Source organism: Megalobrama amblycephala, linkage group LG11 (genome assembly GCF_018812025.1).
Source record: "Megalobrama amblycephala isolate DHTTF-2021 linkage group LG11, ASM1881202v1, whole genome shotgun sequence".
Lineage (NCBI taxonomy): Eukaryota > Metazoa > Chordata > Actinopteri > Cypriniformes > Xenocyprididae > Megalobrama > Megalobrama amblycephala.
Genome location: NC_063054.1, coordinates 33,317,730 through 33,337,064, shown reverse-complemented (window position 1 = coordinate 33,337,064; position 19,335 = coordinate 33,317,730). Strand labels below are relative to the sequence as shown.

Genomic DNA, 19,335 nt, shown 5'->3' with positions numbered 1-19,335 from the left:
TGGAAAAACAAACTTTTATTTTGGATGCGATTAATCACGATTAGTCGTTTGACAGCACTAGTGCATATACAAATATATATATATATATATATAATATGGATTCAGTCAAAAAGACTCTGACTGCTGTAGGGAGTGTGTCAGCAATAATCAGCTGACTGACCTTTCCTGTTCCCTGGATGTTTTATCCTGTTTTCTGGACAAAGGAGTGTTATAAATAGCCTGAGTGCAGACTCCACTCATAGATCCAGCGTGCTGTGAATATGAAAGGGGGTCTGAAAATAGGACACACAGCCATAAAAAGCACACGGACCGTTGGCCATATTGCGATGAACAACCACGTCATGTGTCTGAATGCTTTCATGCTTTGGTGAAGGTCATCAGTGAGAAAAATTGCGTGTCCAGGTGGTGTCTCAGCAATCCTGGGGGGTGATGTGTCTATTTTCTTCCTGAAGATGTGTGATGTACCTGTATTATAAAGAAGGGCACTCAGAGGTCGGACTGGACAATAAAATCTAATATAACTATATATTTAACATGCATATATTTTAATGCTTGGTGAGCATAAAGAAGTCTCTTATGCTCACCAAGGCTGCATTTATTTGGTCAAAAAGTTAGTAAAAACTTGTCTGGCTATCACCAGACCAAACTCAATTTAAAATTGAACAATGGTCTGGGGAGTCTGCTATGTATTTCCTACTGCACAAGAGGCGTGATCAACGAGCATTATTCACGCAATTGGATATTCCTTCAACCAATCAGATCAACGATCCGGGTGACGTACTTTGCAGAGCAACGCAAAAACTCCAGACATTTGTTTGCTAAACTAAAGAAGTCATTCAGCATCGGCGAGAGGTTAAAAGGAATTGGATTGACGGTTGTGCTTGCTGTCGCTTCTCTATCGTCATCGTGTTACACCTGCCAATAGCGAGCAAGGTAGATAAGCCAGTCTGTGATTGGTTCCCGCAAAAGTGTAACAGAAGCAGTAGAAATGAATGTACGGGTTTCCAGACTGAGTTGCCGGGCGAAATCAAATCGCCGGCAGATCAGGCTGGGTTTAGCCAGTCTAAGTAAAAACGGTAATATTGTGAAATATTATCATTTAAAATAACTTTTCAGTTTGCATATACTATATGTTAAAATGTCATTCAGTGTCACGTGATCCTTCAGAAATCATTCTAATATGCTGATTTTTGCTCAAGAAACATTTCTTATTATTATCAATGTTGAAAACTGTTGTGCTGCTTAATATTTTTGTGGAAACCAAGATAATTTTTTTAGGATTCCTTGATAAAAAGAAAGTTAAAAAGAACAGCATTTATTTAAAATAGATTTTTTTTAATTTTTTAGAATAATTAGTTCTTTTGTTACATTATAAATGTTTTTACTGTCACTTTTGAAAAAAAAAACATCCTTGCTATATAAAGGCATTATTTTCTTCCAACTTTTAGATTTTAAATCTGACCCTGTGACCCTAAACTACATATATATATATATACTATAACTACAAGTTTATAAAAAATGTATCAATTTATATTTTAATAAGTAGTTATTATTTTACCTACACATTTAATAAAATTTGTAATACGTGAACAACAGTACATGAACATTTTAGAGTAATTATGTGAGTGAATCACTGAATCGGTTCATTGACGTTTGTAGAGTTTTAAACTGATTCATGTAAATTTTACAAAAAAAAAAATAGAAATTGCTATAGAAATTTAAATCAGACCTGTTCAATCTGTAGTCTTAAAACCAGGAAAAGAATTAGCAGGGTTTTAAGAGAATTTTGTTTTGTGCTTTATAAAAACAAAAGTTGCTATATATACGATTTAACAAGTACATAAGTTTGCGTGGTGCTTATTTTAATCAAAACCATGATCGTGAATATATTATATTCCATATTTCTGCCAGCCCTAATCTGCTTATCTAAAAACTGCAGACTGACATACACAGGAAGAGTATGAAGATTGTTTTAGATGACGTGTAGGCAGAGAAGGGAGGCTTGTGTTTGATCCCTGAGGTATGTGGGATGGATCTTATTGCATTGTGGTGAAGCCAAGTGCTTTTCTCTCACGTCCTGTAGGAGATGATTGCCGTCACCTGTAATTACACGCTCTTCATCTGTAGCCCTGCAGACGTGACTCATCCGTATAAGCACACTTTACTGAAACCCATTTTCTCTGCAGCTACTGCAGTCTGTATCTGTGGTTCAAGGGGAGGGGGAAAAAATGAATGCAAGTTTATTGCCTAAGTAACTTTGACATTTTTTTTTTTATTCTTCTTTCTTTTATGTTTTTATGATGCAACCATGCCGGGCCAGGTCATGTTAAAATATTGAATGTGCCCCAAGTTGATTTATTATGCAAGAGACTGTAACTTCGCTTTTGAACTTTTCATTAATGAATATGCAGTGCCATCTAGCAGTTGGACGCCATAACTGCTCAAACAGGAGCCCTAGACGGCTGTCGTGGAATAACACTGACACCTAGTGGTTAATATTATGCTTGCTTATTCCTTCAAAAGAAATAGTTCACCCAAAAATGAAAACGGCTTTCTTACCCAAAAACTGATTTATTACACATTTGCAGGTTTACCAATGTGTCCCGAGCTGACCAGAGATCACATTCCTAAAGCCAGAGATGTGGGCCACTTCCTGTCGGTCACAGGCACAGTCATCCGCACCAGTGTGACCAAAGTGCTGGAGTTTGAGAGAGACTACATGTGCAATAAATGCAGGCACGTGTTCTCCGTGCAGGCTTCTTTTGAGCAGTTTTATACCTTCACTCCTCCCACCAGCTGCCCCAATGAGGATGGATGTAATTCTTTCAAATTCACCTGCCTGTCAGGGAGTGACGCCCCTCCGGCCGCCTGCAAGGACTACCAGGAGATCAAAATCCAAGAGCAGGTGAGGCACCAGGGATGTTGTTTATTCAGAGACAGTCATCCTGGAGCAACCTGGTCCTGAAGAAACAGTTCACACAAAATTAAAAATTGTATTGACCACTATTTTTCATATTACCCGAGCTCTAAAATGACATTCTAGGTATCGTAAAAGTAGCCTAGACAGATTTTTTAAATTATTCTTTTTTAAATGTCTTGCTATGCAGCTCATTCAAAGTTAAAATAAATTTGAAGTAAAATGAAATAGATTAAAATAATAAATAATGTAGTTAAAAATAAAATGAAAATATAATTATAAATAAAATATGTATAAATGTAGATGTGACAGAAGCATTTACCCATCTAAGAAAAAAGAAATTGTGTTTATTTCTACATGTCAGAGTCTGTAAACTTTCTTCCTGACCAGCGTGCTTTCACTAACAGGTACAGAAACTGTCAGTGGGCAGTATCCCTCGATCCATGCTCATCATCCTGGAGGACGATCTTGTGGACAGCTGCAAATCAGGTAAATTCAGAGTTTTGGTGGAAATAGTGTCCAGTCTGCAGTTTTATTTAATGTATTTACTGGCTTTTACAACTTGACAGTGCAGGAAAGTATACATTTTTAAAGGGGTGGTTGATTACGATTTCACATTTTTAACTTTAGTTAGTGTGTAATGTTGCTGTTAGAGCATAAATAACATCTGCAAAGTTACGATGCTCAAAGTTCAAAGTAAAGGGAGATATTTTCTTTTAAAGAATTCTCTGTTTAAGGACTACAACAAACAGCTGGTAGGGACTACAACAAGCTTCTTCCTGGGTTGGTGACATCACTAACCCTAAAATTCACATAAACCCTGCCCTCAAGAACATGCAACAAAGGAGTGAGGCCATGTTATTGTAATACACTATGCAAAAAAAATCACGTCATAAAAGCAAGATGACAACATGACAAATTATAACCATAATTAAACTAAACTAAACTCCGCCTTCTTGTTGGGAGCAGCAGCTCATTTGCATTTAAAGGAACATACACACAAACGGCGCGTTTTTGCTCACCCTCAAAAAGTGACAAATTTAACATGCTATTAAAAAATTTCTGTTGGGTATTTTGAGCTAATACTTCATATATACACTTTGGTTACATCAGAGACTTATTTTACATCGTGTAAAAGTGACCCCTTTAACATCATATTATTATACTGGATAGTTCCTGATGTTCATTTTTTTTAATCACTGTGTGTTTGCTTGCTGTTTATTTGTACTTTACCGATAATATAATAATAGTAACATCCCTCAGGGCAACATCATGTGTCTTTTTCCCTCATATGATGCTGTCATGTGTTTCTCGCAGGCGATGACATCACCGTGTATGGAGTTGTGTGTCAGCGCTGGAAGCCGATGTTTCAGGATTGCCGCTGTGATGTGGAGGTTGTGCTGAAAGCAAACTATATCGAGGTCAATAATGAGCAGTCCACCACAGCACTGGTGCTGGAAGACATTCAGAAGGAGTTTGAAGAATTCTGGGACAGTCACAAACATGACCCCATTGCCGGTACACAGTTGCTGTCTCTTGAAATATTGAATCTGGGAAACTCGGTCTAGTAGTACAAATAAGCAGTATGGCATTTTCAATACCATGTCCCCTTGGCATTTAAAAGATTTCTCTCTTTCTTATTGCTATCTAAACTCAATTATGGTCCTTGTAGAGGAAGTTCAGTTGATGAGGAGGACCATGAAAGAGTGTTGTAATCTGTTGCCAGTGGTGTGTGCCGAGGCACAACATCATTATTAGGCTACTATTGCTCATAGGGTTATTGGGTTTGGGATTTAAACAAATCCCTAGCTGCAAGTATTAAATGTTGGCATGTAACTCATACTGTATCGTTTGTGCTGAGCACTTGAATGATGCTTCATGTGGCTTTTTGAGGAAAAGTGTTTTATTACTTTTCTACACAGTCAAATGTACACTCTAAAAAATGCTGGATTAAATATAGACAAACCCAGTGGTTGGGTTAAATGTTTGACCAACCCACTGGGTAGTTTTATTAAACTCAACTATTAGATGTAACTATTACTATATGTCTGTCTTAAAAAGAACCCAAAATAGGTTGGGAATTAAAAATCAGACATAATTACTAGAGGCAACAATAATAATCAAATTTAATAAGCAATTTAATAAATGTTTATTAAGTATTTTTTAAACGTATTAATAAATGTTAATTTCCAACCCAGCAGCTGGGTTAAATGTTTGACCAACCCACTGGGTAGTTTTATTTAACTCAACTATTAGATGTAACTATTACTATATGTCTGTCTTAAAAAGAACCCAAAAAAATCAGACATAATTACTAGAGGCAACAATAATAATCAAATTTAATAAGCAATTTAATAAATGTTTATTAAGTATTTTTTAAACTTATTAATAAATGTTCATAGATTAATAAATGTTAATTTCCAACCCAGCAGCTGGGTTAAATGTTTGACCATCCTGCTGGGTAGTTTTATTTAACTCAACTATTGTTTAAAAATTACTATACCACTTAAAATGAACCCAAAATAGGTCGGAAATTAACATTTAAAAAAAACAACACTTAAACATTTATTACATTTCTTATTAATAAATGTTCACCTTTTGATTATGACTGTTGCCTCTAGTAATTATGTGTCTGGGGCCATTTTCACAAAACATCTTAAGGCTAAAAGTAGCTCCTAACTTGCCGATTTAGGAGAAACTCTTAAAAATAATGGGCGTGTCAGTCCTAATTTTAGGAGTCCTACATTTTTGCTCTAATAGTATTTCACAAAGCATTTTAACACTAAAACTAACTCCTAAATCTGTGAAATGTTAGGAGTAGTCAAGAGGACTCCTAAGTCACTAAGACCAAATCACAAACAGTCCTAATCCACCCAACGACACTGTACACCATCGAGGCAATAGCGATAGAGCCTTAGTTGCTGAACTTTTTCTTCATAAATACAATACATTTTTATTTATATATTTGAATCTACGATGAGACACCAAAAAAAAAAAAACTTTAACAAATAAATAAATATTGTCTGATTACCTGTGGCAATGGTTTTCATGAGTTCACACTTACAAATGATTGAATAGAGTAAAGAAATATATATAATAAGTGTATTTGGTGTGCTGTCCAAGGGGATCGAGGGCTCCGAGCTTGGAATTTAGCCCAAACCCAAAGTTACCTCCGTATACCCAGCCGAGAGTGAGGGACAGGGTGGCGGAGGGATGCAGAAAACTGTCGAAGTAACTAGGCGAGTTGGCTTTCGTCTGTGTATATGTTCCTCCTCTCGAGCTGATTAGAAAAACTGTTCGAATGTGTTTCTCCCATACTTTGTTTATAAAACATAATTTGTCGCTTGAATTCTGCAATCTTTTGAGATGAAGACATCTAAGAGGTGGACAATTAACTGTATATACTAGTTTAATTAGTGACACTTAGCCTATTTTAATTTTATTTTGACTATGACAACATTTTTATTAAAAAAATATTTATTTGAATAGGGCAACATTTGTATTTTAAAACCTTTATTTTAATATGGAAACATGACACCTCATTCTACAATATTTCTATGATTAAATCGCTGACTCCTCCCCTATCAGCCAATCACCGTGTGTTTACTCCATAGCAACGAAGTCAACCCCGCCCTTACTCTTAGCTCAAGACTTCTGTCTATTCCTTAGTAAAAGTTGGGTAATGGCCTAGCAACTGCTCAGATTACCTTAGCAACCACCTAGAACACCCTAACAACAATTTAGAACCCTTTAGCAACCTCCCAGAAAACCCTAGCAATTATTCATAATGTGGGACAGCTCATGGGATTCAGTGTGGATTATGAATCGTATAATCTCTCATTCTCTCTTGACATTTTGAAGGCAGGAACGAGATCTTGATGAGTCTTTGCCCTCAGGTGTTCGGCATGTACGTCGTCAAGCTGGCCGTTGCTATGGTTTTGGCAGGTGGGGTACAGAGAATAGATGCGTCTGGAACTAAGGTGAGAGGTATGTGTTCACAATCTACATAATGGACAGTCTGACATTTTGGCTTCTCATGGGGAAAAAGTTCAGAGGTGTGCTTGAAAAGTGTATTACTCTTGTGAATAAATCTGAATTGCTCTGACTCAAAGTATGCGCTCCGTGTAGGAGAGTCTCATCTGTTGCTTGTGGGCGATCCAGGCACTGGGAAGTCACAGTTTCTGAAGTATGCTGCTAAGATCACACCACGCTCCGTGCTCACTGCAGGAATCGGATCTACTAATGCAGGTTCCACACATTCTTCTGAACTTCACTTCATCATCTCATTGACATTTGGAATAATCAGTCACTATAGAGGGATGTTTTTTTAATTGGCATAATGGTATACTTTTTCACTTTAACTTTCACTACTTTGCTTTTTGAAGTACTTCACTCTCTTTGAAGTATGTGATATTTTCCACAAAAATATTAAGCTTAACAACTGTTTTCAAAATTTATAATAATAAAAATGTTTTAAAATATATTTAAAAATAAAACAATTATTTTACATTTCCATAATATTTCACAATATTACTGTTTTTACTGCATTTTGATCAAATAAACGCAGCCTTGGTGAGCATAAGAGACTTTTTTTCAGAATCATTTTAAAAAAAACTTACTGATCCAAAACATTTTAATAGTAATGTATATATGTAAATTAATATAAGTAGTTTAATTCTTCATACTCAGAAAACAAAAATTTGTGATTACAAATAAATAGGTATATGACAATAAATATAATTTGGTGTCTTTACTGTTACTGTTACAACTGACTTGTAACTCTCCTGAGATGAATTAAACAAAACAAACAATCAAAAATGCCAGAGCCAAACATTTTTTGCAGTACTGTAGTTTGCAATGTCTGATGGGTACATTTTCTCACCCACTTCCCATGAAGTTAAATATTGTTGCAGAAAATTAGTTTGCAGTGCCCTTCAGATTGCTGAATAAACATACTATTTAAAAAAAAAAAATACTAGGCACTATTCAGTTTGTACTGTGCTGTTGCATCATTGTTTGCATCATTATGAAATGCTGGTCAGGTCTGACAGTGGCGGCTGTCAAGGACTCTGGAGAGTGGCACCTGGAGGCTGGAGCCCTCGTTCTCTCTGATGGAGGCCTGTGCTGTATCGATGAATTCAACAGTATCAAAGAGCACGACCGCACCAGCATCCATGAGGCCATGGAGCAACAAACCATCAGTGTGGCCAAAGCTGGGTGAGTGCTGCGGGAAATAATCACACGCCTGAGTCAGTTGTATTACCTAGAGGGGGAATACAACTTTTCACAGATAGATTTCTTGCATTTTTATTAACCAAAAGCTTGTGAGCATCACAATAAATCTCCTACTTTCCTCTTTTGCAGAATGGTGTGCAAACTGGACACAAGGACCACCATCCTGGCAGCTACTAACCCAAAGGGGCAGTATGACCCTAATGTGTCGGTTTCTGTGAACGTGGCTCTCGCTAGCCCTCTCCTGAGCCGCTTTGACCTTGTGCTGGTTCTGCTGGACACTAAAAACCCAGAATGGGACAAAATAATCTCCTCCTTCATCCTACAGAATAAAGGTTTGTCCTAGAGAAGAATCTTGTTTTATATTATATTATATTATATTATATTATATTATATTATATTATATTATATTATATTATATTATATTATATTATATTATATTATATTATATTATATTATATTATATTATATTATATTATGGGACAAACATGAATATATACAGTACAGTCCAAAAGTTTGGAAACACTAAGATTTTTAATGTTTTTAAAAGAAGTTTCGTCTGCTCACCAAGGCTACATTTATTTAATTAAAAATACAGTAAAAAACAGTAATATTGTGAAATATTATTACAATTTAAAATAACTGTGTACTATTTAAATATATTTGACAAAGTAATTTATTCCTGTGATGGCAAAGCTGAATTTTCAGCATCATTACTCCAGTCTTCAGTGTCACATGATCCTTCAGAAATCATTCTAATATGCTGATTTGCTGCTCAATAAACATTTATGATTATTTTCAATGTTGAAAACAGTTGTGTACTTTTTTTTTTTTCAGGATTCCTTGATGAATAGAAAGTTCAAAAGAACAGCATTTATCTGAAATACAAAGCTTCTGTAGCATTATACACTACCGTTCAAAAGTTTGGGGTCAGTAAGAATTTTTATTTTTATTTTTTTGAAAAGAAATTAAAGAAATGAATACTTTTATTCAGCAAGGATGCATTAAATCAATCAAAAGTGGCAGTAAAGACATTTATAATGTTACAAAAGATTAGATTTCAGATAAACACTGTTCTTTTGAACTTTCTATTCATCAAATAATCCTGAAAAAAAAATATTGTACACAAATATTTTGTACAATTGTACACATTAAATGTTTCTTGAGCAGCAGATCAGCATATTAGAATGATTTCTGAAGGATCATGTGACACTGAAGACTGGAGTAATGATGCTGAAAATTCAGCTTTGCATCACAGGAATAAATTACTTTGTGAAATATATTCAAATAGAAAACAGTTATTTTAAATTGTAATAATATTTCACAATATTACTGTTTTTTACTGTATTTTTAATTAAATAAATGTAGCCTTGGTGAGCAGACGAAACTTCTTTTAAAAACATTAAAAATCTTAGTGGTTCCAAACTTTTGGACTGTACTGTATTTATATATCCTGAATATAAAGTTAAATATTCCTAATATATAGTTAAAACTAAATATTAGGATGTATATTTATATATTAAGACCTATAACTGTATATTCAGATTTATACCTATATAGTCACAATTTTTATTTTATTTATTCAGATTTGTCTATTTATTTACACTTAAGTATATATTTGTATTTACATCATATTTGTTTATTAAAAATATTTTAATAAATGGTCAATTTTATATATAAATGATATATATATATATATATATATATATATATATATATATATATATATATATATATATAATATTAATAATATATTTGTTGTAAATATAAAACAGTAAATTAGTTTTATTTATTATTTATTTTAAATAGTACATTTCATTTAATTAATCATATAAATCAAATTGTAAGTGTAATATTTGACACAATTTATAATATTTACATTTTTTGCAGTAAAAGTGGGTCTATATAATTGAAATATATTAATTCCTGCAAAATGTTTTTGTTGTTGTTGTTTTACACATTTTTAACTTGATACCCAGCTCATATTTTACATGTTTTTGTTGTACATGGCATACAAGAAAATGTAGTTTGTGAGGCATCATCTAATGTGTTATTGCATCAAACGCACCCCTATCCAGCCCGACTGCTGGTTCGTGCCTCCCTTGTGGGATTTGCTGCTTGTTCAGTCTTCGTTATTTTCTCAAGTGATGCCACTTTGATAGGAAAATATGTCCCCTCGAGGACTGGATCACCCCTCATTTGGCTTAGAATCTCTTTGATACTGACTAGAAGTTAATGGTGAAGCCTTGCCATTTGTTGCGTATTTATAAAATATTCATCTTAACGTCTCTCTCTTTATCTCAACTCTCTTCCCTCATGAATTTCCCACAGGAGCTCCAAGTGAGTCTTCATGTTTATGGAGTATGGAGAAGATGAGGGCCTATTTCTGCCTGATCAAGAGTCTTAAGCCTTGTATAACACAGGAAGCAAACTCCATCCTGAGCCGTTACTATCAACTGCAGAGACAGAGTGACAGCCGAAACGCTGCTAGGACGACCATCCGCATGCTGGAGAGTCTCAGCCGCCTCGCTGAGGGTCAGATGCTAACACCTAGAAGTTGTTATTTGCTAAAAGCTGTATTCAAAAACCTATCCGACTGTCTGTGTGTTTCAGCTCATGCCAGGCTGATGTTCAGAGAGACTGTGACAGTAGAGGACGCTGTTGTTGTGGTGTCTGTTATGGAGTGCTCCATGCAGGTAGTTTTATTAGCAACGCTGATACTACTCTAAATAGATGAAGCTATATTACATTTTTGAGTAGTGAATAAGCATTGTTTTTTTTTGTTTGTTTTTTTTGTTACCTCAGGGAGGCGCTCTACTTGGAAATGTGAATGCTCTGCACACCTCTTTTCCTGACAACCCCTGTGAACAGTATAAAACACAATGTGAGATTGTGCTCGAGAGGCTGGGCTTGACTGATATCCTACACAAAGAACTGCAAAGACTCTCGAGGTAAAGTGAAAATGGTACATTTAAGTACTACTTTTTATTTGTAATATAAATGAATCGTACATACATACACACATATCATTCAAAAGTATCCTTTAGGGGTGTGACGAGACAGGTATCTCACGAGACGAGACGAGACTCGAGAATGAGTTCACGAGACGAGACGAGACAAGATTTTTAGACACTATTTTTAAGAAATCCTCAATGGCGAAATACATGACTAGAAAAAATATTCTGCAGGTGTATTTGAAATGTTTTAACTAATCATCTTATAATGAATGTCATTCAGTTCTACTTTCTGAGTATGAATTATCATATGCAGTAAAAGACAACAATACTCAAGTACTGTAAAAGGTTTTGCCACAAACTCAACTGACTGACTTCTCTTTTGTATGATTTCAGTCTCTTCAGATCTTACTGTACATGATTTATGAGCTTCTACAACTTTTGACCCCCTAAGTGAACTCCTTTCCACAAACTGATCATAGAAATAAAAAATAAAAATGGTAACACTTTACAGTAAGGTCTCATTTATTAACATTAACATATTAACCAACATCAACTAACAATGAGCAATATATTTGCTACAGTATTTATTAATCTATGTTTATGTTAGTTAATAAAAAATAGTCATTCATTGTTAGTTCATGATAGTTCACAGTGCATTAACTAATGTTAACAAATGAAACTTTACTGTTTGTGCTTAATAAGATTAAGAGAAAACTGTTATTCATTTTTATGGTAACACTTTACAAGTTGAAACCATAATCGCACTCTCTCAATATTCAAAGTGCAAATAAGACCAACTTTTTCTTTGATACAGAGCTAAGAGATGGTTACAACTACACTGCCCAGCCTAAAATAGCTTTCATATTGAGAGATATCTGCATTCATCAGGGAGCCGCTTTCAAAATGCGGGGTATTGAAATCGCGTTTGAATGCGCGCGCGTTTACTTTCACTTTCAGCGATCGCGCGTAACTCTGTAAATATGGAGCGGCGGCGACCGTTATCCAACTTAATTAAATGTTTTTTATTTAAACACAAAGCAAAAGGACAGTGGAGGCGTAATGTAAACGTAACAGTGGCATATTCTTTCCTAATCATCCTAACACTCTGTCATGGCAACATCACGAGACTACTTTTCACCTCGACGAGAAATCTCGTCACACTTTAGTCTCGCGAGATCTCGGGACACGAGATCTCGTCACACCCCTGGTATCCTTGCTTTTTAGGGCCCAAGCGAAAATTCGCGCAGGGCCCTCTTGTTCTTCTAAGGATTATTATTAGGGCCCAAGCGAAAATTCGCGCAGGGCCCTCTTGTTCTTCTAAGGATTATTATTATTTTTTTTTTTTTTTTTTTTTTTTTTTTTTTCCGTCTTCCGGGGCTTTTTGGGGGCCTTAACATGCTCAAAAACTCTTGAAAATTGGCACACACATTGGAATCCGCGGCCATTAGGACGCCGGAGAGGCTGGTACCCGGGCGTGGCAGGGGGGCTCGACAGCGCCCCCTTGAAAAAAGTCTGAAAATTTGGTCCATATATTAAACACGCTTGCACGTATTAGTATGAAACTCAGTACACATATAGACCTCATCGGGCCGAACAACTTTCGTGCTCTAAGTTAAACACCACGCCAACAGGAAGTCAGCTATTAAGGGTTGTTTGAAAAACGCATGCTCTGGAATTTGATATACTCCTCCTAGACGATTAATCCGATCGCCACCAAACTCGGTCAGCATGAAGTCAAGACACTGATGATTAAAAATTGCCAGGGGATTTTTGATATCTCGAACGGTTTGGCCGTGGCGAGGCAACGAATTTATGGCGAGAAAAAGGAAACAGGAAATGTGTTATAACGTCTGCATACATATATTGATCTTTATGAAACTTCACGAGTGTGTTCGTTATAGGAGTCTGATCACATGGATGTGACTATTGTGAGTCAAAGTTATAGCGCCACCAACTGGCAGCAGGAAGTGTATCACTTTTTGAAATGTTTTGAGATCACCCTCTTATTTTTACCTGATTTGCTTCAAACTTCATCAGTGTAATGTCAATACACAGCAGATGTAGACCTATGACAGGATTTTTGATATTTGAAATATTGTTGCCATGGCAACAGGTCAAACTGTAATAATATTCTTGAGTGTTTTTGAGGCTCTTAACATGCTTCAAATTGCATGAAACTCGACACACACATCAATATTGTCAACCAGTAGACATGGACAAAGCCATAGAAATGGGCGTGGTGGAGGGGCTCAGTAGCGCCACCTTTTGACAAAAGTGGGGGGGTTAGTTTTTCCTACAATCACCAAACTCGGTACACATATTGTTCTCATCAAGCCGGACAATTTTCTAATTTACATTCATTAGCTCCGACCAACAGGAAGTCAGCTATTTTGGTTTGAATGTTAATTTTTTGAAAAAACAGGCTATGAATTTTATACTACTGCTCCTACAGGGTTTATCCAATTTACACCAAACTTTTTTTAACTTGTTGCTAACACATTGAAGTTGTTTAATTGCAAACGGATTTTGGATATCTCAAACGGTTTGGCCGTGGCGAGGCAACGAATTTATGGCAAGAAAAGGGAAACAAAGTGTTATAACTTCTGCATACATTAATTGATTTTGATGAAACTTCGGCTTAGTCTTCGTTGTACAAGGCTGATCACATGGATGTGACTATTGTGATTCAAAGTAATAGCGCCACCAACTGGAAGCAGAAAATGTGTCACTTTTAGCATACATTGAGATCACCCTCTTATTTTTACCTGATTTGCTTCAAAATTCATCAGAATAATGTTAAAACTTGGCACATGTAATACTTTGAAAATGGGCAGGGAGGAGGGGCTCTATAGCAGCACCTTGTAGTGCAGTAAATGTGGAGCGAATTTGACATAGTCCTTTGATGTTTAACCGTTTTAAATGCCTATTGCCCGCTGTGCACAGTTGCCCTGAAGCCACCGGGGTGGCGGTGCCACCGGGCTTGGGCCCGCCATCGCTGCTCGCAGCTATATTTATTTTTTTTTTTTTTTTTTTTTTTATTTTTTTTCCGTCTTCCGGGGCTTTTTGGGGGCCTTAACATGCTCAAAAACTCTTGAAAATTGGCACACACATTGGAATCCGCGGCCATTAGGACGCCGGAGAGGCTGGTACCCGGGCGTGGCAGGGGGGCTCGACAGCGCCCCCTTGAAAAAAGTCTGAAAATTTGGTCCATATATTAAACACGCTTGCACGTATTAGTATGAAACTCAGTACACATATAGACCTCATCGGGCCGAACAACTTTCGTGCTCTAAGTTAAACACCACGCCAACAGGAAGTCAGCTATTAAGGGTTGTTTGAAAAACGCATGCTCTGGAATTTGATATACTCCTCCTAGACGATTAATCCGATCGCCACCAAACTCGGTCAGCATGAAGTCAAGACACTGATGATTAAAAATTGCCAGGGGATTTTTGATATCTCGAACGGTTTGGCCGTGGCGAGGCAACGAATTTATGGCGAGAAAAAGGAAACAGGAAATGTGTTATAACGTCTGCATACATATATTGATCTTTATGAAACTTCACGAGTGTGTTCGTTATAGGAGTCTGATCACATGGATGTGACTATTGTGAGTCAAAGTTATAGCGCCACCAACTGGCAGCAGGAAGTGTATCACTTTTTGAAATGTTTTGAGATCACCCTCTTATTTTTACCTGATTTGCTTCAAACTTCATCAGTGTAATGTCAATACACAGCAGATGTAGACCTATGACAGGATTTTTGATATTTGAAATATTGTTGCCATGGCAACAGGTCAAACTGTAATAATATTCTTGAGTGTTTTTGAGGCTCTTAACATGCTTCAAATTGCATGAAACTCGACACACACATCAATATTGTCAACCAGTAGACATGGACAAAGCCATAGAAATGGGCGTGGTGGAGGGGCTCAGTAGCGCCACCTTTTGACAAAAGTGGGGGGTTAGTTTTTCCTACAATCACCAAACTCGGTACACATATTGTTCTCATCAAGCCGGACAATTTTCTAATTTACATTCATTAGCTCCGACCAACAGGAAGTCAGCTATTTTGGTTTGAATGTTAATTTTTTGAAAAAACAGGCTATGAATTTTATACTACTGCTCCTACAGGGTTTATCCAATTTACACCAAACTTTTTTTAACTTGTTGCTAACACATTGAAGTTGTTTAATTGCAAACGGATTTTGGATATCTCAAACGGTTTGGCCGTGGCGAGGCAACGAATTTATGGCAAGAAAAGGGAAACAAAGTGTTATAACTTCTGCATACATTAATTGATTTTGATGAAACTTCGGCTTAGTCTTCGTTGTACAAGGCTGATCACATGGATGTGACTATTGTGATTCAAAGTAATAGCGCCACCAACTGGAAGCAGAAAATGTGTCACTTTCAGCATACATTGAGATCACCCTCTTATTTTTACCTGATTTGCTTCAAAATTCATCAGAATAATGTTAAAACTTGGCACATGTAATCCTTTGAAAATGGGCAGGGAGGAGGGGCTCTATAGTGGCACCTTGTAGTGCAGTAAATGTGGAGTGAATTTGACATAGTCCTTTGATGTTTAACCGTTTTAAGTGCCTATTGCCCGCTGTGCACAGTTGCCCTGAAGCCACCGGGGTGGCGGTGCCACCGGGCTTGGGCCCGCCATCGCTGCTCGCAGCTATATTTTCATATTCTTATTCTTATCAAATAAAAAATGACAGTGTTACAAAAAAAATCTATTTAAAATTGCTGTTTATTTCAACTTTGAGCAAAGAATCCTGAAGTGTATCATGGTTTTCACAAAAAATATGAACTTCTTGTCAACATTGACAATAATAAGATTTCTGAATGATTTCTGAAGAATCATGTGACACTGAAGACTGGAGTGTAGGCTGCTGAAAATACACTTTAAAATATATTCAAATAGAAAATAGTTTGTAATTGTAATAATAGTTCACAATATTACTGTTTTTATATTTATATAATTATTTATAAAAAATTAAATTATTTTATATTGTTAGTTATTAATATTTTTTGTTTGTGATTATATCAGTATATTCAGTAGTTTTTAATAAGTAGTTAATTTCATAGTTTTTTTAATTCATTTTATTTAACAATGATTTAATTGCAAATTTAATTTCATCACTGTTTTGTTAAAATGTTAAATTGATAATTTAATTTGCAGTATGAATCAATTAAAATGCATATTTCAATAGTATTATTTTTTTTTAAATTTTATTTAAACAAATTTGATTTAATTAGTAATATGAATCAGTTAAATGATAAATGTATTATATTAATATTACATGAATTATTTGCATTCAGTCATATATATGGTAAGAAAATATGATAATATCTCAGAGTTAAACTGTCAGAAAAAAAATAATCTTAATTATGTCAGATATCACTTAAGAAAACCAGGTCAAAAGTGGTCAGGTCAAAGTGTCTATATATATGTGTGTGTGTATATATGTATATATATATATAATATATAGTAACATTTATTTCATTAATATGTATTTGTGTATACAATCAAAAGTTCATCTGAGCGCAATAAAGGCTTTTATGTTCCTGTAGGCTACAGAACAGAAGATCGGACTCCCCTAAAGGGACTGAACCACGTAGTGACCACACCGTTGAGCGTGCAGCTGGTGAGAATCACGGTAATGGTGAGGTGACCACTGATTCAGACGCTGGCCTGGACTGGTTCCACTCCTTGTCCAGCCCGACTGGTACCGGCTCCATCATTCACACCTCCCCCGTCATTACCTCCACACAGAACGCTGCCACGACACTACGCCGTGCAGTGTTGCCTAGCAACAGACGTTCCATACGCCACAAGGGTTGTGCGTGGGAGAAGGATGAGGATATATCAGTGGTTGAAGCTGTAGTGGAAAGGGGCTCTAAAAAGCTCAGAGGCAAACGACTGAATGAGATGAAAGCAGACCTCCTGCTGACTGAGGAAAGAGTTTTAGGAGGAACTGATGATGATTTAGAGAAGGTGTTCTCCCACAGTACACCCATGACAGGGAAGAAACACTCAAAAAGGAAAAACACAGCCATCAGTCTTCATGACATAGACCAGGAGGCTGATTTCAGAGCCGAGAGCGGAGAAGATTTACGCAGGACACTCACAAACTTCACATTCAAGCCCAGAGAGAGAATGAGTCATGCCGATCAGTCGGTTGCAAATGCTAATACTAGTGCCAAAGTTGCTGTGCAAGAGGGGGCGAAACTTACCACACCTCAGATGCGAGAAAAACAGGCTGAGAATCAGTCGAGCTCACTTCCTCCAGCAGAGGGCAGCAGAGCTAATAAGACACTCCGACTAGGAACTCGCAAAAAAACCAAGGACGTTTCCTTAGAGGTCTTGAATGATGAGAGCACAGCTCAGAAAGGGACGTTTGAGGACACTGAACATCAACAACAGCTGCTGTCGAGACTGAACAGCCTCTCTCCAGGTGAGAATAATGGTAACACTAATAAACACCCACAATCCCCACCAAAGACAGACCACCCAAAGACTAAGGTGGCCAGCTCGACTCTGGCTAAACTTTCCAGATTCTCTTTTATGGGCTCAGCTGAGGAAAAGACTGAAGATAAAACTATCCCAGCTCCACCGGAGGCACAAGTAGCCATTAACGGCAGTACAAACAAAGTGCCAACAAGCAAGGTTTTTGAAGACCAGGAAAACACAAGCACACAGACCAGGAAAAATATGATCGCAGATGTGAGGACCACCACACTGCAGACGGGCAACACGAGGACAGAACCCTCCGACAGACAGGAAGAATTCAGAGAGAACGCTGCAAAGAAGAGGAGATGTTTTGAATTGAGCTCCGGAGGCCCCGCAGGACTCCTCAAAGGTTTTTCACTGTTCAGCTCATCTGTCATAGATGATGAAGATCTAGACGCTGACTGGAACTGATGCAGCAAGAGACTTTTGTTGTGTGTGATAGAAGTATATGTCATTTTTATATTTGTTTTTCATTTAAATGTAAATGAAAGAGGGTCTCTTTGAAATGAACGCCCTGTTTGCACTTTTGTTTTTGTTTCAGTAAATATCAATTACATTTTTATGGCTGGTTTTGTTTTATCAAAAATTCAGTTTATATAGTTAAATGTACTTCTTAGATTTTTTTTATTATTATTTTACAAAGTTTTACATGGAAAAAATTCATTAAGTTATGTTTATTTTTAAATTTCTTTTATCAATTTATCATCAAAATATAGGTGATCTCTCTTTTTTTTTAACAGGATAATTTATTATTACTAATTATTATTATTAGTATTATAAGTTTTTTTCCTAGGCCTATTTGTTTGCGAAATAAAAGAGCAAATGCAATTTTAGCATTGCTCTTTTTTAAAAAATATAAACATCTCACTTATGCTGCAAGAGGGATTTGAACTCATGAGCAGAAGAGTTTCTTCAGTACAAGTCCACTTATACTGCTGGCCAAGTTACCAAAAACGTATTTATGTAACTTAGTTTTACAGGACAATTTTCCATTCTCCCTTAGAATGCTACTGCTACTGTCCCTTTAAGATTTCCTGTTAAATCACCTGCTGAATCACAATTATAGGCTGTAAACATCTTGGTGGTCATGTTTATTTCCACATGGTTTTGACATCATAACCATGATGGTTTATGAATGATCCATTTTTGGGTCTGGGTGGACTAAAGCCCAAAGTATATACCGTCCACATGATGTAAATTTCAACATCATCAGGAGGGTTTGTGGACATCCGCACACCCCATCCGCGTGCAGCCCAATTTTTGAGTCCGCGTGGACGGTCCGTGTACAACAGTGCATGTGTGAGTGACTTGAGCGCTTGAAAACTGCAGTCCACTAGATGCATGCACTGAAGGCTGTTTCTGCGCTCACGGCCAAGGGAGCACACTTTGAAAGGCTCGCATGTTCAACTGTGCGAGAGATGGAGCGGAATATGGAAAACAAAGTATACCCGGGCCTTGAGGAGATAATCATTTCCCCCCATTAAGTAATTCTAAATGTATAGTAAACCATTTCAAGAATCAGGACAGTTACTGTTAACAACCTAACAGGGAATGTTTAATGGACGTGCAGTGACTTACTGTTCAACAATATCTGCATTCGGCCAGCAAAAATAAAGCCAGACTAATGGCGCTTTTAAAGTCAAATAACCATCAAAATAGATGCTTTGATACTTAGCAGATGCTGTACTAGATGTTTCCAGGCTT

General features: G+C 36.6%; 1 protein-coding gene across 2 annotated transcripts in view; it reads left to right on the top strand.

The window, feature by feature from the left end:
- mcm9 (minichromosome maintenance 9 homologous recombination repair factor) overlaps nucleotides 1–18,191 on the top strand; it is a 24,513-nt gene extending 6,322 nt beyond the window's left edge. The window contains exons 3-13 of one of the 2 annotated variants that reach the window (XM_048207562.1): nucleotides 2,589–2,905; nucleotides 3,325–3,406; nucleotides 4,235–4,435; nucleotides 6,779–6,904; nucleotides 7,046–7,165; nucleotides 7,960–8,134; nucleotides 8,282–8,484; nucleotides 10,481–10,684; nucleotides 10,763–10,845; nucleotides 10,955–11,100; nucleotides 16,692–18,191. In XM_048207562.1, coding sequence (XP_048063519.1) covers nucleotides 2,589–2,905; nucleotides 3,325–3,406; nucleotides 4,235–4,435; nucleotides 6,779–6,904; nucleotides 7,046–7,165; nucleotides 7,960–8,134; nucleotides 8,282–8,484; nucleotides 10,481–10,684; nucleotides 10,763–10,845; nucleotides 10,955–11,100; nucleotides 16,692–18,042 — 3,008 coding nt within the window. In that variant the 3' untranslated portion in view covers nucleotides 18,043–18,191. Of the gene's footprint in view, nucleotides 1–2,588; nucleotides 2,906–3,324; nucleotides 3,407–4,234; nucleotides 4,436–6,778; nucleotides 6,905–7,045; nucleotides 7,168–7,959; nucleotides 8,135–8,281; nucleotides 8,485–10,480; nucleotides 10,685–10,762; nucleotides 10,846–10,954; nucleotides 11,101–16,691 lie in introns of those variants that run through there. The other variant, XM_048207563.1, reaches the window with a different exon arrangement.
- Nucleotides 18,192–19,335: the final 1,144 nt, after the last annotated feature.